This window comes from Aplidium turbinatum, chromosome 11 (assembly GCF_918807975.1).
Source record: "Aplidium turbinatum chromosome 11, kaAplTurb1.1, whole genome shotgun sequence".
Taxonomy (NCBI): domain Eukaryota; kingdom Metazoa; phylum Chordata; class Ascidiacea; order Aplousobranchia; family Polyclinidae; genus Aplidium; species Aplidium turbinatum.
In genome coordinates this window covers 8,973,337-8,999,587 of record NC_137482.1, presented here as the reverse complement: position 1 = coordinate 8,999,587, position 26,251 = coordinate 8,973,337, and the positions used below count along the sequence as shown (strand labels likewise).

The 26,251-nt window shown below is 35.9% G+C and overlaps 1 protein-coding gene across 1 annotated transcript; it reads right to left on the bottom strand.

Annotated features, from left to right (window-relative positions):
- Positions 1-528: 528 nt before the first annotated feature.
- LOC145780170 (signal transducer and activator of transcription 5A-like) lies at positions 529-18,711 on the bottom strand. The gene is made up of 18 exons (XM_082591878.1): positions 18,652-18,711; positions 17,598-17,661; positions 17,240-17,399; positions 16,608-16,764; positions 14,930-15,019; positions 14,613-14,666; positions 14,049-14,139; positions 13,663-13,748; positions 12,367-12,521; positions 11,779-11,931; positions 11,464-11,566; positions 10,404-10,489; positions 9,506-9,590; positions 8,765-8,915; positions 6,623-6,773; positions 6,043-6,191; positions 5,148-5,300; positions 529-2,517 (listed from the first exon to the last, which is right to left on the bottom strand). The coding sequence occupies exons 1-18, from the start codon at positions 18,709-18,711 to the stop codon at positions 2,447-2,449; spliced, it is 2,019 nt and encodes a 672-aa protein (XP_082448004.1). The 3' UTR covers positions 529-2,446.
- Between the last annotated feature and the right edge of the window lie 7,540 nt (positions 18,712-26,251).

The window sequence follows — 26,251 nt, the reverse complement described above, 5'->3', positions numbered from 1 at the left end:
TTTTTAGAAACGCAACGATTTACAATTTGCCCAAATAACTAGACATTTTAGCCCAAATTTGCGGCATTTTTCTTTTATAGCGGGGAACGTGCGACTGCATCCACTGCACCCTCATCTCCTGTGACTAATATGCAGCGTGTAAAATCGAATAAAAATTGTTTCAATTTGCATCACTTCTCTTAATTTTGGCGACAGCTTGCCTGTCTTGCCAATAGGCTCATGGTCTGTCATCGTGAATAACTTCCAGAAGCTCAATAAGGTTACGCGCCCGGCTCAAGATCACGCGGTGCAAGTTCAACTCTCGGGGTGTGCGCTTGAGCAACGCATTTCAGGACTACTCTCCATTCAGCAGCACCTAATGAATGAAATAATTCCCCGGCAACAACACTTCAACAATCGGAAACTTCACTCTGCCTATCTCGGTAACTGGCCCTGTGTCAAAGCCTCTACAAAGATTGAACTTATTTTTGAATTTTACTCAAATAATCAACATTATAGTTTTATGTTGAATTTAATGCATGCAAATTAAAAAAAAAAACGCACTGAACTTGAACATGATTTAAGTTGTAAGAGTTAAGAAATAAATGTGCGATTTGTTAAAAGTTCGAAAAATTTGAACAAAAAATATCTACAGATGTTTACAAATTTTATCAATAGTAGGCTACGTCCAAATCCAATGTGCTCCAATATTGAAAGTAATGTTTCAAACGTAGGCTATAACTTACAATATCAACATCCTCAGCTGAAATTGTAGCCTGCAAGTTTAGTTAATAAGATTTAAAATAATTTTTCAACTTATTTTCAACATCTAAAAATTTATGAAAAATATATCCTCATCGAGTTGTGCTAATATACGATGCTTTAAAGTTTAAACACATAACTTAGGCTACGTATCAAAATGCACAGCTGAAAATGTAGTCTCTACAAGTTTATAACAAAAAATAACAGTTGAACTCTCAAGTAGGCCTACATGTAACTCCACACAAAGTGAAATTTACATGCCTTTTGACTCTTTTTTATTTCTTTAAAAGTAATGTCTAGAAAGACATTATTGTCCAAAATGAATGTCTAAAAAGACATTACTAAAAGTAGCCTAACTACGGACAGTGGCCAATGTTTCGATCTTCCGATCTCTTCAGCGTAGTAAAGTTTAGTTCTACAAGTTTAGTTTATAAAATTTTAAAAATAACTTTTAACTTGCTGAAAATTGAATGAGGCTGTTCACCAGGCATTAAATTAAATGATATCAGCCTGTTCTGTCCACCATACCACCATACGTGACTTTTAACTTGTTAAGACTTTAGATCATTATGACAATTTATATTTTAAAGTACATGTAGACCTATTATTATTATCTTCCACATGATAACTTTATAGCGACAGTTGTAGCAAGTTTAGTTTCCCAAAGTCGGTACTTGCGGGGGCGACCACGTGGAGGTAGGCTACTTGCTTTCGTCTGTATAACCGGCAATCCTCATCAAGGATTGCCAGCTATACAAACCACCTCATGGTATGGAAGGCCTAGTTTCTATCGATGACGACACCAGGCAGTGGTTAACCAACGTATGCCCTGACGTATAGCTACAACACGAGAGAAGAGAAGATTATTATCTTATTAAGTTAATGTGATATGTTTTTTCGTATTGATTTATTTGCTTTGTTATGGTGCTTTCGCATTATTTGGGCGATAATTTACAGTATGTAGGCTACCAGATTATTGGAAGCAGTGTAGAAATCAGGTGAAATGCTTTGTCGCAAAAAAAATTTAGTCTCATTTAATTATATTTGGGCAAGATTTTTTTCGCATCCCCAAAATCAAACTTTTCCCTGCGCCTATGACTTAGGCTACGAATGGGCTAGTGGTACAGAGTTAAATTTTCAATGTACGCTTTGGTGTCTAACAAAAGCATTGCATGAAAGATCTTTCTGTTGGACGTCACGTATGGTGGACAGAACAGGCTGATTTTCTGGCAACAGCACTTCAATGACAAGTGGAAACTTCTCTTTATCAACCTTTCTGGCCGTCAACATTTCAAAGCCTTCACAATTTTGCGAATGTTATAATCAAGCATCCACATAGCCTTGCTCCGTCTAAGAATAACAGATCTCTCAATCAATGAAAACGACAGCAACATTAAAGAAAAAGCAGTTCATACAGGCTACACCAAAGCACCCATTAGGCTTAGCCCATTGAACGGCAACATAGTTTCAATAACAAAAATACAATGTGTATGAAATTGAATCCATGCCCCATTGAAAGATACTAGTTGTTTTTCAGTTGTTGTCTTGATTAGTCTTGGGATTTGTGTAAACAATAACAGCGTATTCGGCCTTAACTCGATCATAAACTAATCGTCTTTGGTTTGTAGTTCAGATGTAGCGTCTACATCGTTGCCAAATGCCAAACCATTGCGGTGAAACTTTTGTTTAACTTCTCCGATGTAGATCATTGAAGATGTGAGGTCGATGACAGGTTAACTGATAAGTAGCCTTTTGATGACACTGCTGAGGACTGACCTGTGAATATAAGAAAATATTGTTACCGGTATGTAATTGGTGTGACGCGCTCTCTTTCTAGGATTTTCCAAATGTTTTTGATAGTTATTTTTTTGTTTTTGATAATTTTTTTTTCTAATTAGCCAAGTTCATTATTGCGGAATATGTTTTCTGCAACCTCAGTCATATTTGGCACCAAATTTTTTATCCATGGTGGTATATGTTTTCAAAAAACAGGTATTTTTAGAAGTTTCTCTGTAAAAGAAACGCGTTAAACAACCTTGACTTTATAGACTTTTGCTTGCTATAATTATAACAAATTGGTATTTGGCCTGTTGCTAAAGTTTGCATTATTAGCCTCGAAAAACTACGTTTTTACAAACGGTCTAGCCTACACATAACGACAAAACCACTGTCTTCCACAATAAAACCAAAAATCGCTTAAAATAAGTAAACTGACTAATATTTTTACTAAACGAGTGGGAGCTCGCTATGTAGGGTTGCTCAGCGAAAGCAAGTTGTGTTCCGTTAGTAACAACATAGATTTGTATTGTGGTACCGAAATAGAGCAAAATACCTAAAGAGGATTAAGCTGTTCCGTGCCACATATCACCCTACCAGTGTCCAAGGGCTGGATTTACGCGAAACACGCAAAAGTAGAATGCTCTGCATTGTTCTGAACGTGGGGATACAAGTGCTGTGGAGCTTGACCAGTCCTTACACCCAGGGCCATGTTAACCACCCCCTCCCCGTACCCCCTGCTGGGGGGCACGGCTGATTAGGGGCCCACTCATTTTAGTCTGCTAAATGTTTTTGACTGTTTAAAAAGTATAAAAGTTGCTACAAAAGCTCGATATTCAAAAGCTTAAATCATGCAAGGCACATTTACTAATTCCCAAATCCCCGGCTGTGGCCCTACCTCTACCTAGGTGCCAACTCATATTTAGTTTGTGCAGCATTTTTCGGCTTGTAATTTTACATGTAGCCTACCGGTAACATTTAATACGTAGGCCTAAGTCTAATTTTTTTTCCATTTTGAAGAATTTTTCTCGCTCCCCTTGCTCGCTCAACCACATTTTATTCACCTAGCCTGCGATATTGGACATGCGTAGTTTCAACAGTGGATTAACGGAGTAAAAAGTTTTTTGTGTTCCACAAATAATAACGAAATGATGCAATCAGGCGCGGATCTAAGATTTTTTTTTGTGGGGGGGCAGAAAATTTGAAAATCAATTACAAAAAAAGAAAAAAAACAAAATAGATGCGAACAATGATACTACGACATATCGACGGTCGAAAACAAAAAAGTCGTAAGTGACAAATTTGAGAAATTTGCTTTTTTGTATTTTCAAAACCTATGCATTTTGGGCTATCTACTACTATTTCCAGCTTGTTTCTATCGTGTTTGTATAACGAGATATCCCAAGCCATTCATGAAAAATTTGAAAACAAAAAAGACGTATGTAACACATTAACATAACGTAACACAAGTGATTAAATTGCTCTTAATTCTTTTTATTTGAAAATTTCATCGAAAGAGAAATGTGGCAATCAGTAAAGTATAGAAACGTGCTTCATTTAATAGCTACAGATATTAATGTTCAAAATAACAAAATTTAAAAAAGAAAAAATGTTTTTGTTTTTTTGCCTTTTACTCCAAAGTGTAAAACTGCACTTACGACTTTTTTGTTTTCGACCGTCGATATACGACATGCTATAAAATCGAAATTAAAACAGCCTTTTTCTGATTTTCATCAATTGTGCATGTTTAAAAAATAAATTTTGCTTGAATAAAAATTGCTAAGCATGCAAAGTAAACTTGAAATCTGGTTTAAAACCCAGTATGCAGTGCCCACGACCAATTGGGTATTTGTATGTTTGCAGCCATATATGGTAGTTTATTGAAATTATAATGAAGACTAAAAACTATAAAACAGCCAGTCAAGGATTCAGGTTGTTTCAACTGACGTCATTTGGTTCAGCGTTGGTTTCAGCTGAGTCAGCTCCAACAAATGATGCTATTAAAATTTATTTGAAGTTGTATGAAAGAAAATAACGGAGTCTGATCGATAGATAATTTCAACCATAATACCTTAATTTCAACCATAACAAAAAAATTATTTTATAAAAAAAATTAAAAAAAAAAATTAGTCTACGTGGAGCTTGTTTAGTAGTGTTTACAACATTGGTTTTCTTGAAAACAGTTAAGGAAATGGCCGGTAGGACAAATCAAACGACTTTTTTTAGTTTTTATGCTGCTAAAAATTCATCGTCACTAAAGTAAGGCATTTAATTTTTTCCTGAAATTCCGCTACAAAGTTTGGTGCTCTCACTTTTCTTAGGCAGTCGTCTGACTGGACGATACAAAATCACAAGTAGGCTAGCTATTGAAAAGTTTCACTAAAAATGTGTCCTCTTATTTAGTGATAAAAATATGTCACTCAACCTCACGTTACTAAAATATTATTTTCTTACAAAAATTATTTTTTTAGATAACATAAACTGGTCAGATAGTTTATGTCAGAAAGAGACATATTGTTGGAGAACTAAGGATTGTTAATAATAAACTCAAACAGGAGAATTTACCAAGAAAAAACTTTTGTGACCAGAGTGTTTCCATAACGTGCTGATTAGCTAATATTATTCATTACTTTTTAGCCCGAAAACTGTCTCTTTTGGAATGTTCGGATATAAGAACTTCAAATTGTGATATTTCCCATCCATCGAATGAATAATATCAGATAAATTATGCAACTCCAAATCTTTTGTTGTGTATGGAGAATAATGTCCAAACTCTGGAACCCCTGAAAAAATTGAGTTTCTTCTTAGATTAATGCTTCTTTTAAAATACTAGTAGGCTACCTAAATGCTTGTTCAGTGATTGTAAACTAGTAAAACGGCAGTAAAAAGTATTTACAATCAGACTGCATCTCCTTACATAGGTTGAAAGACAACTGCAAAAAGTTCAAACTTTTAATAAAGCCCTCTACTTTTGTAAATTTGACTACCTTAATCATTACGTTAAGGCACCCTTCATTGCTTTACTGGAGGCAAAGTTTTGGATACTAAGCTCCTTCGATAAATAATGCAATGAGTAAGTTATTATCAGCACTTAAAAGATTTTATTCTTTTCGTTTTCAGGTACCCTATAACGAAATCAGATTGCAGAACAAGGGCAACAAAAGCTCCGTCAGTATATCAACTATTCCTGTGATTCACAGTTCTCAAAAAATATAAATGGCAAAAGATAGTTCAGAAGATTTAAATCACTGCAAAAAGGTTAAACAACCTTAAAAAGGTCGCGCTCCCTTTGAAAAATGGTTGACGCCTGCAACGCGCGAGCTTTTCCCGGGCAAGAACCACTGCTTTAAGGTGTAAGCTTATATTTTTAAGTGGGATAAAATCAAATTTAATAAAAGTTCATCTGTTTAGAATTGCTTTGATTGAAGTTGTTTGGTTTGATTATTACATTGTTAAACTTATCACTATTATACTGTAGTGATAGCTTATCATGGCCTACATAGCTCAAAAACAAAGACGCCTTACCAGCTTTATCGTCAATGCAAGATAAAACCAAACCAGCACGCTCTTTTCCACCCCATAGAAACTGACTAAATCGCAGGAGAAATGTTCCCATTTTACATTCTTTCAGCATATTTTCACTTTCTTTTCGCTCGGCAAATCCAACCAATCGCCTGTCAAAACATATACCGGCTTATTAAGGATACAAACAAAAGACCTGATTCCTCTTTTTACCAATACTATTCGTAACTAAGATGTCAGACAACTTCATTAAAAATAATGTCTTTTCATAGTTTCAAACTTGTTACGCTTGTAGGTACTGCAGAATAGCTACAGAAACCCACAAACGTAAAGGAATTGAAAAGAGGTCTTAACACGAGTAGAGCTTTGTGTACAAGTGACAAGTCACTGTGTGGTTACCAGGTTCTGCTGCAAAAATTACGAACTACTCACAGCCACAGGGAGGCACGATGTGATCAAGCGCACGTGGCTCGGTGCAATGCACTAACCCTAAGGCAACAATCACAACGCAAAACCAATGTTACTAAACTGTATCAAAAATTTATAAAACATTCTGTTGAAAGTTTATCTAGAATAGACTAACCTAGAATTCCACAATTCTTTCACTGCAGGGTTCGCTGTAAGTGCCATAATTTGCGAAAAATATTTCCAAAAAGTAAATTCTTTGTTTAACGACTTTTCATTGTACAAAGTCATCCATGATATATAAGTAGAAAGATCAACATCTGTTCGACCTGCAAATGCAAAAAGTAGATCTAAAGATTTTTTTAATTTTTTCTTGTTTAATCCTAACGCTTTCTTTAGGCTATGTTGGAAAACGTTTTTGAGAGAAGAACAGAAGATAATTGACACTTGTGTTTATTTTGAACCTTACGTAGCCGACTTTTTGTGGTACTACCAATTTTAAAAAATTCCTTTAATTTTTAAGCGTAAATCTTCTTCTTCTGGCATTATTCCTACTTTGTGGGTTCGCCGGTGCAGATTTCAGTCCTCCACATCACTCTGTCAGCAGCATTTTCCTTTTTCACTCCCACTATTTCCATATCTTCTGTCACACAATCTCTTCATCTTTGTTTCGATCTTCGTTTTCTTGTATCAAATTCCAATTGTCTTATTTTCTTCTTCCGACATAATCTTTGTCTCTTTTTACGACGTGACCCCACCACTTAAGACGTATCTCTCTCAACTAATATTTTCTCACATAACTTTAACGTATGCTAGGTGAGTCTGATGCCACGATACTTGCCACACTCTTGAAGGTCTCTTTTAATGTCAAAAAATAGAATCAAACAACTAGGCTACTTCTCCAATCATTTGGCAGGTTCTCTGTCTTCAATATTGTCTAGAAAATAGCGGTTAGCCATTTCGTTTTAGTCGCTCTCAGCACTTTCCAAACAATAATAATAATCCTAATAATCATGCTTTTATTTGCGCCCATTGCGATAACATACAGTACACTGCGATCACAGATGCGATACAACAGACGACAGAAAGCAGCAAAGTGGCATATAGTATTCGAGTCAGCTGCTCCCCTTAGTTTGGCTTGCCATTAAGTATCTTTGCGGATACACAGCCGCGTGCTCTGGAGCGGTGTCGAACCCACGTCCTTTCGAACGTCGCGCAGACATTCTCACCACTCGGCTACGCAGCCCACTTTTATTAAACTTTTATTGGGATATCATCTGGTCCAACTGCTTTTCCTCGTTTTATTTTCTGCAAGGTATTTGTTATCTCCTCCTCATTTACTTGTGTTTATTGTCACATGTTTTCTTGGGTTCTCGATATTCATCAATTGCTGGTAGTACACTCTCCATCTTTCCAAAATGTCTGCATCACTCATCAGTATCTATCCGTTCTTATCTTTCATCATCTTTGCTTGGAAGATATCTTGGGAGTCTTTATATTTTGTTTGACCATTAAAGTTACCTTTAAAGTTCCTCTTCGTTTTCCAGATTTTTGTACAGCTCTTTATATGCCACACTCACCCGTCGCTTTCGCCACCGCCCGCTTTGCTTCTTTGTTTACAGTCTTGTACGCTGAGATAGTTAAATCACATCTGTTCAGGTCTCTTTCTTGCATTCTTTTTTTTTCTTAATGGCATTCTGCACCTCCTCATTCAATCAACACGCCTCTTTTTCCTTACTAGTTTACCCGATTTGCTGAAAACCACAAAAGTCTTTTTTTTTTCTATACAAAGGGCTTTTTTTACTTTCTTGACAAGCTCTTTCCAGTGATCTTCTGAATTTAGTTTCCACCAACCTGTCTTTTGCATCTTCATCGCCTTCTGTCGATTTTTATAATATAGGTCAGTTTTACATACCAACAGTTTATATTACCTTGCCAATTTTTGAACATAATTTTTTATAAATATGCAAGAAAGGTTTAACCATTTTAACCACATGATAAAAGTAGTTCCTCATCGTTTCATTAATCCTAAAACAGGCCTGAAATTGCGAGTATTACAAATAAAAGTACTAAATAGTGTAGACTTTAAAACATTCGTGATATTTCTGACCATCACAACGAAAGCAATACAAGTCAACATAAAGGTCTAGAAAAAGATAGAAGCGACAAAACGCGAACGTTGTAAGGTTATCAGGACCTATAGGCTGTAAATGGACCTATGAGACCTATAGATATAAATAACGTTATAAAGACCTATAGGCTAGGCTACCGGCAACTTAATTGCATAGGCTACGAAACGTTGCAAAAGTTGTAAGGCTACCATATATTTTTTTAATAATCAGTTTTCTTGCGTGGTCATCCAAGCCAGGCACATTGAAGGAAGGTTCGCAATTTTTTCTCCAGATTCCTTCAAGATTTTCAAGCAAAAGATGCAAAGGAATTTCCTTAGAGACATCAAGCTTCCCCCTGTTCTGTGCATTAAACGTAAATTGAAGATTAAGTAGGTAATTCGAAAATATGCTGGAGGCCGTACAACGAGTATTTAAAATACGTTTTGTTTCGAACTAGAAATGCAATCCTAACGTACGTATCTCCCTTAAAAACTCCCTTAAATTGCACTGCCTATACGAAACCAACAAATTTACAAACGTCCAAAAAACGTTATGTTGAAGCTTAGCCTACTTGACAATCTTAAGACATCATTACAATTTCTTTGTGATGTTATTACAACTTATAGGCAACTGTACTGTACGTACTCTATCCATTGATTCTGGGCCTATATCGTAATTAAATACAAACCGATACATTTAATTTAGTTAGGTAATCTTCATCTTCGGATTGAGACAACGTCTTCGAAAGCTTCATCCTAGTATGCGGCTATATGACTATAGCGTTAGGCTATATAAACAAAATGGGTGGGTTGCTTGCAATGTATTGTTTACAGGCAAGTAATGACTTGTAGACGTTATGATTACTGAATGCAAAAATACACCGCCTGTAAGTGAGGCCTACACAGCAGGCTGCGCGGCCAGCTCTCGTCAAATGTTAGAATTCTTCTTACCAAACTGTTCCACGAGAACGTCACTCGTGGCGTGTTGTTTTCCACGACAATGAGGCATTTTGGTTCACTTGGTTTGACTAAGGTTCTGTCAAAGAGTCAGGTATGGTGTTAAACGCTTACTATCATCCCAAATATTTTCAAAACATCAAAAAGGGTCCTTTTTCTAACCCTAGCTTTTCTAATACAGACTAGGGCGGAGCGTTAGGCTCCAATAAAAAGCCTAAGTGCTCAATACTCTCCTGATTCTTATAGCCATGTGTGCTAGAGCAAGAAGCTATAAGTAGGCTACGGTACTTATGCTTAGCTGCAGCTGACTTCGAAAGAATGCTCATCGAAGTCGGCTGCATGATGGCCTGTGCTGAAGCCTGAACGAATTGTTTGATAGTCGTATGCTACGCAACTTTAAAGTGTAAGACTGTAAGTGATCGTTCTCTCATCTCTTGCTTACTATTGCATTACATTTTAAGCAATGTATTTTTAACTTTTTCTTTCACCTTCAACCGCGCTGGTGCGTAAAATGTCGATATTATTTTTGTACGTTATGCACTCTGAGTAATTTATATCGTCACGCTGGAAAACGACTTGTTTAGCCGAGAAACGTTGTAGTTAAAAAAAGTTGAAAATTTTGCGTTGTTGTATCTTATTTTCTATGTCTATGTTATTGATGTGTATATTATACTGTCGTTAAATGACAGCCACGCCAAGTGCGTGTTCTATTGGAAAAAGCATCGGCCTGTCTTTCAAAACAACGTCATCTTGAGAGCACACGGCTGTAATCGGACAAAAGACTTTTCACATACTTGGAGATGAACGCAAAGATTGTCCTTTTTACCTTCTCTTTCACTTAATCTAATGTTTAAACCTCTAAAGTGTAGAAAATCACAAGATTCCTTCTTACATTGTCTGCCTTTGCGGATTGCGACCTTTACGAACCTCATCGGCATCTTCTGCAGTAATCAGATTCAAACTGGCTTGAGGGGGGATCTGAAAGCATATTGTCAGCATTTGTAGCAGGCTTGAGAGAGGAAGGCGTTGCAAGAATTATTTTTAGAAACGTTGTTGAAAAGTTGGCGGTGAAGCTATGACTATTATCTTATTCAGCTTGATTGTGGTGGCAAACTTTCATTCAAAATTATAATTCAAGTTCTAATATTTTTGATGAAAGATTTTGGTAATTTCTAAATTTTTAAAAAAGCTTTAGTAGAGAGTTTGCTTTGTTGAACCATAGAGAAATAAAACATAGTAACTTTAGCGGGTTTAGCATACTTTATTTCACACAAAATATAACATAATTAAATAAAATAAACTCAAACGTTTTCGACACGTACGTGTGTCCTCATCAGGAATTAAAATTTTTAAAAAGTTTATTAATATAAGCTTACCCATGGCTACCTAAAGATACGGCCTGATTTGTCACCTTATGCAGAATTTTACTGATTTGCCATTGTTTGGTGAGGGCCGGAACAAAATTTTCTAAAAATTATATTTTAACGTCATCACTAATCAGGCATTGAAAAACAAAAACAAATTAATCCTTAAAGTTTCATTCAGACTGTTAACTGCTTGTTAACAGTTTGATTGGACTTTTTTATAAATTACTTTTTTCTATTTTTACTACTTCCCCAAGGCAACAAAATGCTTTTATATCATTATACGAGTCAGCAAAAAGTAACACATCTTACAAGATTTTAGTTAGACAGTAGCAGCAGTGGTAATTAAAATCTGCAAAGTGTCGCACTCTGTCGTCGCACTCTAAAATCTGTCGCACTCTGCAAAGTGCGACAAATCGGGCCACATCTTCAGATAACCATGGCCTACCAATTTTCAACTTTTAAATTGGTTAAAGCAAATAATTGGGTTGCTCAGACAGTGAGCAGTAAACTTTCCTGCATCGGATACATGGGGTTGAAATGAAAATGAAAAAACTTTTATGGTAGGCCTCCTTACAGTATTTTTACCTGGTGGAAGTTTAGTTCCTCTGATAAAAGATGCCGTGCTCGACAGTCAAAGTGTGTCTTAGTCTTCAGAACCTGAGGGGGATGCTTGTCGACTACCAGGGAACTGCAAAAACACGTTTAAATTTCATCGTCACTTTAACCGCTAACATGCTGGACGTAGACTAGCCTATACTGTATAGATTAATATGCTAATTTAAAAGTCACTGTATCCACAGCAAGTAAATTTACCATTGCGTAAGGACGGTTTGAAATATGAAATCACCAAGCAAGTAGGCTTATTAACCAGGTACGATGGATTACATATTGGAGAGGCACCTTTTAATGAGATCTGTTATCATCATCACGTATTGTTGCAAACCATTTTCCAAGGAATCTATGGAGTTACCCAAAGGCGATAGCTGCACTGTTGCTATCAAATTCCCAATCGTTTCAATGGAAGATCGCATGACTTGGAAAAGTCTTTTAATCCTAAAATCCACAAAACAACGAAGTGTAGCATATATTGAGTTACTATTGATTAGGTTGTAGGCCAAGATGGCGGGATTCCAAAGAGCGTTATGATCAATTTGTTCTGTCTAATTTTTTGAGTAGCCTAGCTGTCATCAACCTCCAGAGAATCAGCCAATGATTATGTTATTGCCCAGCCATATACCAACGAGCATTCTCAATTTCAAAAAGAAAGCAGTTTGTTCTACCGAAGGTAAGCTATGTTGGAAACTTAGGCTATGTTCAATCAGCCTGTGCAGTTGTATGATACAATACAACAACTTCAAACGCTTAACTTTAAAAGCTATCAAAAGAGTTAACTAAATGCAAGAGGTAAGGGTTATTTCAAACAAACCAAGTTTGATTGACTAAAATTCTACTACAAAAATTTCTTAATTTAGAAGATTATAGGTCTACCAAGTTTCCAAGATCTCAATATTGTTGTTCGCAAAAATCAATCCATTGTTTGCGTAGGCTTGCCCTCTGCGCCAGATGCCGAGTTCATCTTTCACTTTTGTCCAAACTGAAGAAATTTCTACCAGCATCTTTTTTTTGTCTCCTACCACCGCCAACTGTAACAAAAACACAAAAGCATTTTTTTCGTGGAGAAGCAAGTTACAATTCATTGTTCATTTCTTTTTAGAAGTCAAATACTAAAAGTTTTGCTTTTCGTAGGGGTCCTTAAATTTGAGATGAGAAAACAAATCATTAACAATTTTACCAAAAATTCTAGGCCTACAAATGTTGCAGGCACTTAAAAGCAGTAGCCTAGTTTTTAACCTTTCTTTAGTCAGACTCTTTTAAAGAATTTATCACACCTTGGATCCCAAATCTAAGTGCCTACTTTTACTTCAAGTCAATTTATTTACAGACCTCCTTAAAACATTTCACAAAACCCTTAGAAGCCCTCCTACAAACCACAGTCTGAACATCAATGACTTAAATGGGGTTTTTCAAAAAAATATAGTCTAACACTACTTAAGTTATATTTAAAGAAGTGTTCGGTACGACGTGTAGAGTAGGGTTAATTAGTTTTGTTTGTCTTAAAAGTAAAACACAAAGACGTAAAGACGGTCCCATGTTCAGACACAAAGAAGTTGGGATACAAAAATTTGAGCTTTGATCACTAACCACAGTGGTGTAACCGATACGCTCTTCTCGCTCACCATATCTTCAGTCCTTCTAAATTTTACTCATTTTTTTCACATCCGTGAAGGAGAAAAATTATTGAGATATCGAAAGGGCAAATTTCATGAGACATTTTTGTTTGTTAGTCCTGTGATCCTGGTTTAACATAATTTGTAAACTCCATCTCGAATATAATCGATAGAGTTTCACTATTTTTATTTGGAATCACGTACAAAAATAGGCTACTTACGATTAGGTTAACTACTCTGATCAGGCCCCATACGACGAAGGCTTTAACCCTTTGAGGACCATTAATTTTCCCCAAAAAAATATTTATGTAGAATTTGTTTGTTTACACTTCATATGTCATATAAACAACACCTACGCAAAAAAAATTAAAAAAGGATGTCTATCCTAAAATTAAGCATAGATATCCAATACTACGTTAGGGTATCAGCAGTGGCAAATTTTTTAAAGTTAACTGGGGGTAATCGGCCTAATTTCATGGGACACATATGTCCCAGCGGTCCTCAAAGAAACTTTTCGATTGAGTCTATGACCACTTGTTTATTGCTTTATACAAACCAATTTTGTTTCCAAAAATTCCATTGCAGCTTGATTGGTGACGTTTCCATTGCTTAATTGAATATCAAAAGGATTTTGCATTTGTCCTGAGAAAATATAACACAGTGCCTAGTTAGTTGACAACAAACAAAACAACTGAACAAACAAAAAAACGAGACTTTCAAAAACTTTATAAACCGTTACTGTTTACAAAAAGTAGGCTAACAAACACCATAATGAGCTTGCAAGCCTCCTTGAATGGTATATAGGCTGCTCTATGCTCATAATCATACTATCAGCTTCATATTTTGTTATAGTTAGTCATGTGCTATTGCAATTACTTTGTAAGTTGACTGCCTACTTCATTTCTCAAACGTTATGTAACTGACCATGATGCACAATATTACCTCCAAAGTAATTGTAGTCTGTGATGTAGGCTGAAACTTCACTCACAGAGCTGACAAACCCTTTTGCCACTACTTCCACAAAACACAAATCCTGTAAATTTAACAATGAGCAGTGACAAAGCTATTTTTGCTTTGTTTTAGTGCTATGTTAATCTTGATTTCTGTATAAAATGATGATTTGTACTTACTAACAAGTTATCATTAATTGCAAGTATTAGAGTTATTCCAGAACTTTTAAACCACTGATAAATAGTTGTTTAATTGTGCTTTTAACGGGAAAATAGGTCCCTATAACGTCGAAGCTGCAAAACTACAACAACATTGTGAACTTGTGACTTCATACCACTTCGAAGGTAAGATTGTAAAGTTAATAAATGAGTAATCTTCTGATCACAATGATCGTTTTTTGCAACTACGTTTACTTATCAATGAAGTTGAAAAAAACTATACATTGTCGTGTGTTTCGACATTTCTATCCATTGCATTTTCTTTAAATCATCATGCCTATACCTTAGAATGCATCACTTACAAGAGCAGCTGAATCGATAAAAAACCTTTGTGTACCTTGTCAATATGCTTCTCTCTCTCAGCGAATGTTGTAAACAGGAATTCGGGTAGCTGCAAAAGTAAATTCAGCTCTTTGAATACACTTTGAAATGAAAAATTAACAGGGGCAGGACACTAGAAAACGTGAATGGGAAACAATATTTTCAATGTTATCTCTGCAACCAAAATAAAAAAAAAATACTTTTTTTTTTCTCTCGCGCAAAAAAATACTTGCAACTAAAACAACAAAAGGAAAGAAAACATTGTACCGCCCATGAACTTTTACTCCATAAATCAACTTATACTTTGTGGAACAATTTCTTTCGATTTCTCACCTGAGAAGAGAATGAAATAAGAGAACGTTCGTCGATGAGCATGTTTTGCATTGCTTCCACAAATTTAACGGGATGATAAGCATGAACTTTCTAGACAACAAACGTTTTACTTTAAAATAGACAAGAATTTAATATTAAGTGCTAACATATACAGTACATTCAGCTTGTTTTTACAACAGTCTACCTATGCAAAGCAGTAGTCTACTTATCAAAAATAAATAAAAAAAAAAAACAGAAAAGAGAACTTATTTTAAATGAACTGATCTTGATTATACTGTATGTTGTGAGGAATCAGACTTTTGCATCTAGGGTACTCCAGTGCACCTGTAGCATGCACTGTAGCCTACCTATTCGGTATGTGTGGAGAACACAAGATGATAAGTCATAGTGTGTGTGTGACGGTATCGAAATAACAGTTCTGAGTCGTCTTTTTGTCCGATCGATTTGAATACTATTATATTGGAGAATTTCGACTGATCACACAGAAGAAAGTATGTGCAGCCCTTTGTAAAATAATGCTACACAGCTGTTGATTCAACGTCATTTCACAATAGTAGGCTATTACGCGCAAACCGACTCAAAGCGTCCAGAGGATCCCTGTATGTGCTTACACAGTGGCACAGTGTTTAGGCCTTACGTTGTTTAACTGTTTTATTTGTATTGCATCAACAGCGCACAGGTGCAAATATTTAACACGGAGAGAAGAGCACAATAAAGATAGCCAAGTCAAAGACTTTGAGAAAGTAGTATCCTAAGCCCCGCGGCGGTGCAGAATGGCTTGATTTTGGATTGGCGATGCATCATGTTTTTGGACAACAGACTGATCAATATAGAATTTACTCTATATTTCCATCAAAACAGTCATCAACCAAGAGCTTAAACACACCAAATTTATAGCAAAATAAATTAATCTCAGTTGTACCAGAACTACTAAATCGTAACGACTATATATCAATAGTAGCCTAATAATTATTATCATCATCTCTGCATAACTAGATTGATGCTTAACAATCTTTAAATTTATCTTCTCTGAAGGCAAAAGGAAAATTATTGTTGTCTCATTTTAAGTACAGAGGTTTGCTACCATGCAAGTTGACAACTCTGTCTGCCAATTTGCTACTGTGTCACTGAACTTTTACAGGCTTTGTGTGCGTATGAACTGCACACATAAATCCCAGGAACTTTGAGGTAATATTTGTACAGTCAAGGCAACATGGGTTAATACCTCAGGTGCTTTTGTTGGCTGAGCACTCAAAATATTTGCATGTCTCTTTCTCCTGACAATTACGAAATAAATGGAATATCAGCGTCTTTCCAGAAATGCTGTTTTAATGCGTGCGTTTGTAAAAACGTAGGCTTCTAAATCCAAATGTACAAATAGCTTAAAGCCTCACCGATTAAAATAATTTAGTCAGTGTGACTTTCCACTTCTATAACTATTGCTAATAAGAAATAACTTTGGAGTTTTTGAGCTATGAAAAAAATGTGTTTATGTTTTATCTTGTTGATTACAGGCACTACATTGAAAATCATGAAGTTTTGCCATAGCTTTTAAAGCAAGTTTTACAAGCTTTCGGCAAACAAATAAGATTTTATTGCCCCCTCTCCCTCTTTCCTAATTAATGCACGTGTAGGCTACCACTCTTCCATTGCGAACCACTGATAGTAATTCTCTCACATCCAGTGTAGTCCACCACTTGTCAGCATCGACACTTTCAGCATTTTGGTTGTTTGAGCTGAAGAACTTAATTTCCTTTTGAAGATCAGCAATGATTGTTTGAGCTTGTTCAATGCTTATGTTTCCAATAGCAGAACCATCATTGCAAGTTACATGCCTAAATAAAATGATACATTTTGAAATAAGTTTATAGACTTTTTCAGTCAAATTTTACTAGCTGGTTCCAAAATTCTAAAATACGAAAAATGTATTTTCTCTTTAGACTAAAAGCAAAAAAGATAAGGTAGTGGGATTATGAGAATTGTTGATCTCCTGACTGAAAAGCCTAGTCTAAAAAGATTATATATTCAAAAAAAATGTTCACAGTCATGTTTTTTGGCTTCATCCGGAAATAATAGGCTATGGTGCTTCAATAAAAGTGTCTGAACTTCAAGCATAGATCAGCTTGATTGCAGCATTTCTGTCAAAAGCTGTGCTTGGTGAGTATTAAACAAAGAAAATGGTACTTTATTGCCGGACCAGAAATCACACGTGGCTCAGCAAAGTAGGCTACTGAAGTGTCACACATAAAAGATTTTTGCTCATTTGCAGGAGTATTGTTAACTTTTTATACAGCTTCATAGCTAGCATACCAATTTATTTTCTCTATTGCTCCAGCAAATAAACTGCGGAATTCAATCCAGTGTTCAAATCTTTGATTGTAAAGATTTAATTGGTCTCGAAACAAAGCATTCTTTATAAATGAACAACGATCAGTCAATTCTTCCCATTGTCCCTTGAAACCGGAATCGCCTGACACAAAAAAGTAAAAAGTTATTTGAATAACGTAATATAATTAGTCCACCTGCAACTTTTTTGTTATTGTTTTCATTAGAAATGCAATAATTTTCCATTAATTTTATGTCGACTTTTTACAAGCAGCTTACTAAGATGACTTTCAAGAATGACAACTCCGTTTAGAGGAGGTACAAACACCTATGTGTTGCCTACCTTCAGCAAACTGGTTTTGGCTTATATAATCAGCAATAAGATTTAACTCATCTTCGTAGCCGTTCTATAAAAACAAAAATAAAACTGTGATAGATAGGAGACAATGATATATACTGTAGCCTAGTAGGCTATGTTCTAGCTGTGGCGAACCTTCTTTCCGATCCCAGAAGATGCGAGCTTCTAAAGATACAAATAGATTGCATTCATTTTTACAATAGGTTTTCGACGAAAAACTAACAATGTGTAGATTTTTCAGCAATTTTAAAAGTCTTGTTAAATTTGTTAGTATAAGCGCATATGTTGTTCCCTATCATAAGCTTATTTTTGTCTCTGCCAAAGACTAAAACTGAGCTACCATAATTAGGCCCGTTTTAACCGCCCCTGTAGGCCTACCCCCAGCACATGGAGCATGGCTGTTTAGGGGGCTACTACTAATTCTCTTTTCTTGCACCATTGTGGCTACATCGTAGATAAATAAGTTCTACATTTGCATTATGCTCCATTATGTAGACAAAATATTGCGCAATTATGTCCATTTCTCATTTGCCATCATTTTAGGAAGGGTGAATGCATTAGTTTCAAGCCGCCTTTGCACAAATTTTCACAAGCTTAGTATTGATCAAACATTTCAGCATCATTATTGTCTACGTTTTTCTATGCCAGATACTTCACATACGGTTTAAGGCAAGGCCGTTAAAAGGATAATTTAGGCCCGGTGCCAATGAGATCCTCTGGCCCTAAATTAAGACACTTTCAAAAAAAACACACTATAGCCTATATTTAAATGTATAACTTACGTGCTGTCATCAAGTTCCTGGGCCCGTTGGAAAGGTTACCGGCCCCTAAAATTATCCCGGGCCCCGGTCTAAAATTACCCCCTGGACCCTTTTGTCAACATTACTAGTCCAAAGTTATGTTATATTTTTTGGTTTAAGACAGAGGCATCAATCAAAAATTTGAACTCGGAAAATAAAGGGGTTCATTCATCCAAGTAGGCAGCATAAGAATCACACAACAGAGATATATCTGATATAAGTTACTGTAAATAAGTCACATCCCAGATTTTGTTTTTCTCTTTTCTTAATGGAGGCTTTGGCATGGCGGCCGCAACCATTTTCTGACTTCGTGCCAGGTTTACAAAAATTGTCATTCAATTTAGATGAAGATTAGGCTTTACTTCCAATAGCCCGTTTATGGTTTATTATTTTTATTTGCCACAAAATTTACGTAGCTTACCATATCCACATGTAACGAATTCAGCTTCAAAAACAATAAGTTGTTTTCTTAAACAGGAATACTACGGTACTTCTGCAATAAACCTACATTAGAAAATAAGCTTTTCCTCTTTGGTGTTTTTGCTTAGCCTAATTTAGCTTCTTTATTTGTAGGCTATAAAAGATAAACATGAAAAGAAAAATTATTATTATAAAACAATCTACTCAAATTGAAAACTATCTTTATATTTTGGCCTAACTACCGAAGACAAGCTGCTGTAGGCCAAGTAGCCTAAAGCACGATTCCCCAACTACCGGGTCGTAAAAAAGCTGCTACCGGATCGCGAGAACACACGTCCAAAATGGCCGTCAATAGTGCAGAATGGTTGAAAGTAGGCGATGTTCTTAGTCATAGAATAAATTGATTACAAGGAAAGCAATTGCAGCCATACACTAAATACGTGCAAAAGAATTTTACCTACAACCTTTTGTAGGCCTATCTATATCTATCATAACGGATGCTTCCCTCCAAAAACAAAAAAAGGAAATGATCGCTTGCTCCATCCCATATCATAAACCTAACAGGTGACATTGGGAACGCATAGTTTCAGCAGTGAATTTACAGAATAGTGCCGGTATAGTTTTAAAGGACCTTCAAAAACCATGATACTAATGAAATTATTATTTCAAAGAAATTAGCCTTGCTCATAAACTACATAACAATTAAACAGACCTATTGTAGGTATAAGGTGAAACGTGTCTTGTCTAAGTTATATAAGTTAGTATACGAAAGGTGGGGAGCCTCAGATGAATTTTCAAAATTTTACTTTAAGCTCTCACAATACTATACAAACCTTTAAGAAATAAATTATTGAAATCCTTCTGTAGTCGTAAAAGAAAATATATTTAAAAAAGTAATTTCTATTTTAAACCAAAACTTGTCACTCAAACTTTTAAAAAAATCTAGTTTTAATTTACGATATTGGTCGTTAATTAAATGCAAGATGTGCGTCTTGATTAAACAATGATTATTATCGGGCCTAACAGTGCACAAAAAGCGATCAAAACACTATCAAATTTGTCAAAATTTTCTGGGGTGCAATCCTCCCAGACTTCCTGCAAAACTAATTGTCTTTTCCGACCTCGACTTTACATTGTCCATTATATTTTACGAATCTTGCCAAAAGTGTGTTTAAACTGATTTAAAAAAATTTAAACCGCAAAGTAGCCTAATAATTTCTAACTTAGTTTTTCCTATGGCCGGTCCACGACGATATTTCATTTTTAAAACCGGTCCGTGAGAAAAAAAGGTATCGAATTTTTGCTCGCACTCATCACTTACTGTCATTGTAAATAATCAGTGATCACTGATTAGTTGATCACCGCAAAGCAATTGAACTATTGGCGCGATGCTGTCTTTGCTTGGTGATTTTACTTCTAACTGGTCAACAACTTGGTAGTTTTATTTATTTTTCTGCAACCCCAAGCGGGGTCTAAGACTACGTTCACGTAAAACACTGGTAGATTGTTTTTTTGAAGCGCAGACCTAGTTTATTTTTTTCCTATCTAAAATACAAGCTTTTCAATAGCTTTGAACTAGCCTCTGTTACAACGGCTGTGTCAAAATTAAGTGACTGTCGACACTTGAACATCATTATATAGGCCAAAGCTCGAATGTTTGCCAAGTAAACAGAACACGTCAAACCTCTCTTTTCAGAATTAGGTTGGTGACATATTTTATTTACTTAATAAGATTGCCATAACAAAGGCTTTATAAATCGTAGCTAAACATAAAGTAAGTACCTAAACTCTTTACAACCCTCACAACACAAACTGAAGAGTGGACAGAGAGAAATGTGAACAAGAGCTTCGCAAATCACGCCAGAAGCCAACACGTCGACTGTGCACACTGCATAGGGTATGGGATGGAATGGAATGGAAGACGTTTTTTCCATCTTCCATCCTGATATTTTCTTCTATTCCATCTCCATTCCATCTTAGAAATCTTCTATTCCATCTTCCATTCCATCTCAGAAATCTCTTCCATCTTCTATTCCATTTTCTATCTTCACATTTTGTGATCTCCGCGTTGAATATGCCACAAATAAACCTGAAAACCATACACTAAATTTAAGCTAAAATTTTAACAGCAGTGTTTTCCTAAGGATTACGTACCGTTTGAATTATTGTTTGATCGTACCGTTCGAATTATTTCAGCAAGCAACGTAATATTTTGCATGCCTTGATAAAGCGTTAGAAAGTTAATGATGGAATGATCGAAGATTGTCTTCCATCCCATCATCAAAATCTTCCATTCCTTTCCATCCTTGACGCTTTCTATCTTCCATCTCAAAATCTGTCTTCCATTCCATCTTTCATTTCATTCCATCCCATCCCATTCCCTGGCACGGAGTACGCAAGATCAATTAAACACAACCATTCGAGAAGAGAAAATCAGAAGTTTTACAACAGTAGGGTTATCATATGTCCTCTTTTAGGAGGATTTGTCCTCTTTTTTCATAAAAAAATGAATTGTCCTCCGAGGACACTTGAAAATGCTCGAATGTCCTCTTTTTTGCATTGCTATCATTTTCAACAATGTTTTATTTTCATGTGACCTTGGCGAAAGCTAAATAAGGCTAAGCAACTATAGCCTACCAAAAGGAAAAGATGTTTTCTGTGAGCTGTGGCAGAAGTAGGCTATCCTTGTTTAAGAAAAGTGTTTACTGACTTTGAAGTTGACAATACATTGCTTGGTGGATATGGTGGATAGACTACATTTATTTCTGTGGCAAACGAAGAAAGTGTTACTCGATGACCATGTCAGATGTATTATGATTGTTTGACTCTTGCGTTGCCTATTTGGATGAATAGACCACTAATTTCATTTTCCGTGTTCACATCCTTTGATTGGATGCTTATTCTGTCTTACACCAAAGAATAGGATAACGCCTTTCAGCGGTGTGTGAAGTATCTGTCAGAGAAAAATGTTGGCATTGATGATGCTGAACTGTTCGATCTATATCAAAGCTAGTGCAAATGTGTCTTTAAACCTGATAGTTAGCTTGCATTAGCTTTTTTTAAATGATGGCACATTAGAAAATGAACAGAATAGTTTAAACACTGAAGAACTTTTTTAATAAATTGTTAAAAATCGAGCAATAATTCTTCGTCTGCAACCAGACTAAGGCTCAAAATGCAAAACTCTTTTTTCTGTGATGAAAATTGAATGAACAGCAAAATGTTCGTCGACTGAGTCTGACAAATAAATATGTTATGTCTTTAGTTGCCACTTTTTCTACATAGGCCTATAATCATCTAAAAAGATGTAAAATTTGTTTAAACCTAAACATCCACTGGCATTTTACTTGCTTACTAAACATGTCCTCTTTTTGGGTGATGAAAATATGGTAGGCCTATACAACAGTTGGTCTATAATATTCAAGTCAGTTTATTATAACTGAACTTCACTTTTATTTCGAATTCAAAGTAAAAAAAATACCGCTTGCCATAACATAGTAGAGGTCTGGAAAAAAGTAAAAACGATAAAATGCAAACGTTAAGGCGTGCTAGCTACCGAAAGATTCGCTTACTAAACCAAGGCCATGACTTGATATACAAGGATTTGGCACGGTCGCAACACCTTGCGGACACTTTGCACTTCGGACTTGGACCTTTTACAAACAGTTTGAGTTATGTTTCGCTTGGTTTAGTTTTGCTTTATTGACAGATTTCTTGCAAATGTTACTTCGCAAAGAACGAAATTTTGTAAGCTTATATCTGTCCTTTTATGATTGATGATTGGGTTAACCGACATGAAATGACAGACATTTTGAAACGGTTTACAGCTGATCACGGCCAGCAATCAAAGAGTTTGAATAAGCTTTTAAGCCGAGCTTCTTTCGTCCCAGGCAAAAGATTTGTCTCTGCGTCAATGTAACAACGAATACTAAATGTAGGGATTGCTTACATTTATAGCATTGAATATGCATGAAAGATGAAGACGGTTGGCCAATAGCTTTTCGAAACATTTGCTGAACATGAACTTATAGTAGCCTATTTACATTTTGGGCTTTTATGTTTTGCTCCAAGCGTTCCAACCACTTTGCTACTTGCTGATTTGTGCTCCAAAATTTCAAATAAATGTTTGTCGTAGACCTACTTGGACTTGAAATCAGGCTTCAACTTCGCCATAAACGTGTGCAAGTCAGTGCAATTATTCCAGTAGCCTAGCCACAGATCTTGGGAAATTGTTCTCCGCACCCTCCAATCCGACCTTGAACGAAGAAGCTATATAAGCTATCCAAGATAGCCAAGACCAAATCAAAGATTGTTATTTTTCCCTTGCAGTTTGACATCGAGGTGATAGGTTACAGGTGTAACATTATGTCAGGCAGAAATTCAACAATTTCTATTTTCTTATGATCTTACAAAAATTAGAAAAATGCTTTGGCCTTCACATTGTTTTTACCATGACCGTTTGAGCACCATATTTTCCTCTTCCCAAAATCCACCAGTGGATCCTTATGTTTACTGATGGCTGTCCCAATTCTTTCTAGTTCTTACACGAAAAGAGATTTTGGAAAGATTGATGACGTAGTTTACTGGGATATCAAACGTTTAACAGTCAGATAAATGGTCGAATAGTTCTACTTGTGAAATAAGCTTAATAGATAAAAATTCTTGAACTGACGAATGGTTCTATCACCACTTCTAGCACATAAAGAAATCAAATTCTAAACAGCAAACGTCTTTGTCAATTTCAAAATAAATATAAACTACTACATGCAACAGCTACTTTACAATTGGCAATAGCTAACTTCCACTTTTACAATCTATTCAATATCGGCTAGAACTTTACAATCTTCAAGTTTATTACATATAGAAACACAAAACTACGCAACAGATCAAGTATCGAACGTTTTCGACATCACAAGATGTCCTCTTGTACCATAAATAGGAAAATGTCGCATGGAGCTCCATCACCATTCCAGTGTAAACACTGCATTGAGGAGACCGGAAGGTCGAGACGGTGTGCACTGTCTGCTGTTATGGACGCTCTTGGCTTACGTCGATTGAGCACTTTACTGGGGGCACCTTGCTATGCATTGCGCAAAGCTCACTGCTTGCAGTTTGACAATGGTTCTTCAAATTAGGACAAGAAAGCGTTTGTTTATGACCGCAAACTCTTTCAAGATAACGTAAAGAAAAAGATTACATTCATCATTTCATCAAGGAGTAGCCTAAACAGCTCTAAGATGATTTAAAATACTGTACGATATAATTGTAGGCTAAAAATGATAACAATGCAGTGGCGGATCTGGAAAAAAGTTGGGAAAGGATCAGAGTTTTGACAAAGCAAAATTTGAAATCGTACAGTTGCCTCCAATAGAGGTGTGGAAGGCTTGCTTACCTGAAAAATTTGAGAAGTAGGCTATAAATTTGTTTTGGTCACTTTTTAGGCACTTTTGGCGCAATACAAACAAATTTATTTTCACACGAGTCAGTTCAATCATAAACAGCCAAACATCGATTTCTATCAGCTATCAGCTAGATCAGTGGTTCTCAACCTTTTTTTTTCGTGGCCCATTTTTGTTTGCATAAAAGTTCTGTGGCCCATTCAGTTTTTATGTAAGAAAAATATTACAAAAAGGGTTTATAAACAAAAAGCAGCAGAACATTGCCTTTGGAATGTTACTGGAATCCCTTTGTTGAATCCAGGCGCTGACGCTTCACACTATCTTCTTTTCGTTAAAAAAAGTTCACATCTTCATCCTTGTAATTTGGATAAACTTTTTCCAGGTGAAGTTTCAGTTTTGATGGCCTCAATGAATGATGACTAAGAACTTTACAACATAATACACATTGTCCTTTTTCTTCTCTGTTAGCAAAATTGATGTAGGCTACATACTGAACGTAATTTTCATCAAACTTAAAGCTTCAAGTATTGTCAATTCTTTCCCAAAGTAATCCACAAAATAAAATGGTGCACGTACTAAAAAGCGGATCTGCAGAAGTTCAACAAAGCTACCGCTTATAAAGATGGCTGAATTGTAATCACAAATTAGTCTATTACATCATAAAGTGTTGTAAAAACTGAATTGATGTAAAACTGTTATGTTGCAATAATTAGAATGATGATTGCCACTTTGTAACTAAAAACACCAGCATCATTCTTTGTAACTAAACGAACACACAAGTGTAAAGTTGACCATAGTGACAAAAATGAAAAAAATGTTTCAATAAATCTTTCTATTTTTTAAATATGTCTGTGGCCCACCTTAAAATGCTTCTATGGCCCACCAGTGAGCCATGGCCCACTGGTTGAGAACCGCTGAGCTAGATCATCTTCAGTTAAGCTTATTCATTTTGAATACGAACGTTTTAACGGGAACGTTTTGACTTTTTATTTTTTCTCTTGTATTTTAAATGGCAAAATTGTCATTTCCGTATGGCAACGCATGGTCGTCTCGTTGCCTCCCTGTCGGTATGGGACTTGTGTAACTTTTCATTACTGACAAATAAACCATTAATTGATTGATTGAATGATTGATTGATTGATTGATTGATTGATTGATTGATTGATTGATTGATTGATTGATTGATTGATTGATTGATTGATTGATTGAAGAACTGATAGTTGTAGCAAGATCCCGATATCAGTTGAGCAATTGTTCAAACTGGAAATTGGTGTTTTCGTGTTTAAATTTCACAACAATTTACTACCAGATTGCTTCACCAACCTTTTTAAATATGTCAAAGAGGTTCACAGCCTGTCTACAAGAAACCATAATAATGATTCTCTAAACATTCCATACTTCTCAAAAACGCTTACGTACTCAACATTCAATAGAATTCACAGGTGCGAAAACATGGAACGAATTTCCTTTTTCAATTAGAAAGGCTGATACAAAGTCACTTTTTATTCACAAACTAAAACAACATTTAACATGGGCGCCGATCGCTCTCTAAAATTAGTGAGGACATTTACTAGGAAAGGTAGGAAGGGGCGACGAGCGAAGCGAGCTAGAAAGATCGGGAGTCTGTTCTGACAAACATACTAATACAGTAGGTACAAGTCTGATGCGATGTGTGTAGGCCTATATTTTAATTGGCAGTGTCAGCATTGGACAGCAGACGTCCCAACACTCGGCAACGAGTCTCCGGCGAATTAAAAACGAAGTCTTTGGAGAGGTCATGAAGGTTGATCGAATTCAAAACCTTGTTGTGCCATTGCATGATTTAGTCGTTTCTGTGTCATGGTAGATCGTAACCAAGTTTTGACACGTCGCAAAGTTGAAAATGAACGTTCAGCTGAACACGAGCTGGCTGGTGAAATGAGCAAAAGTCGCACAAACAGTTCCACTTTCGGAAACATTTGCCGACCAGCGGATGGCATCTTCTTGAATAGCCTATCATTCAAAAATCTTCCACCCACTT

Excerpts from the sequence above, each read along its gene's own strand:
- LOC145780170 (XM_082591878.1), bottom strand. The coding sequence starts at position 18,711 with ATGGTTGCGGCCGCCATGCCAAAGCCTCCATTAAGAAAAGAGAAAAAC. Across the intron at positions 15,020-16,607 it reads AGTGGTGGACTACACTGGAT|AAAGTTCATGCTTATCATCC; the intron begins GTGAGAGAATTA and ends TTTGTTGTCTAG. Across the intron at positions 12,522-13,662 it reads AATTTTTGGAAACAAAATTG|TTGGCGGTGGTAGGAGACAA; the intron begins GTTTGTATAAAG and ends TTTTTGTTACAG.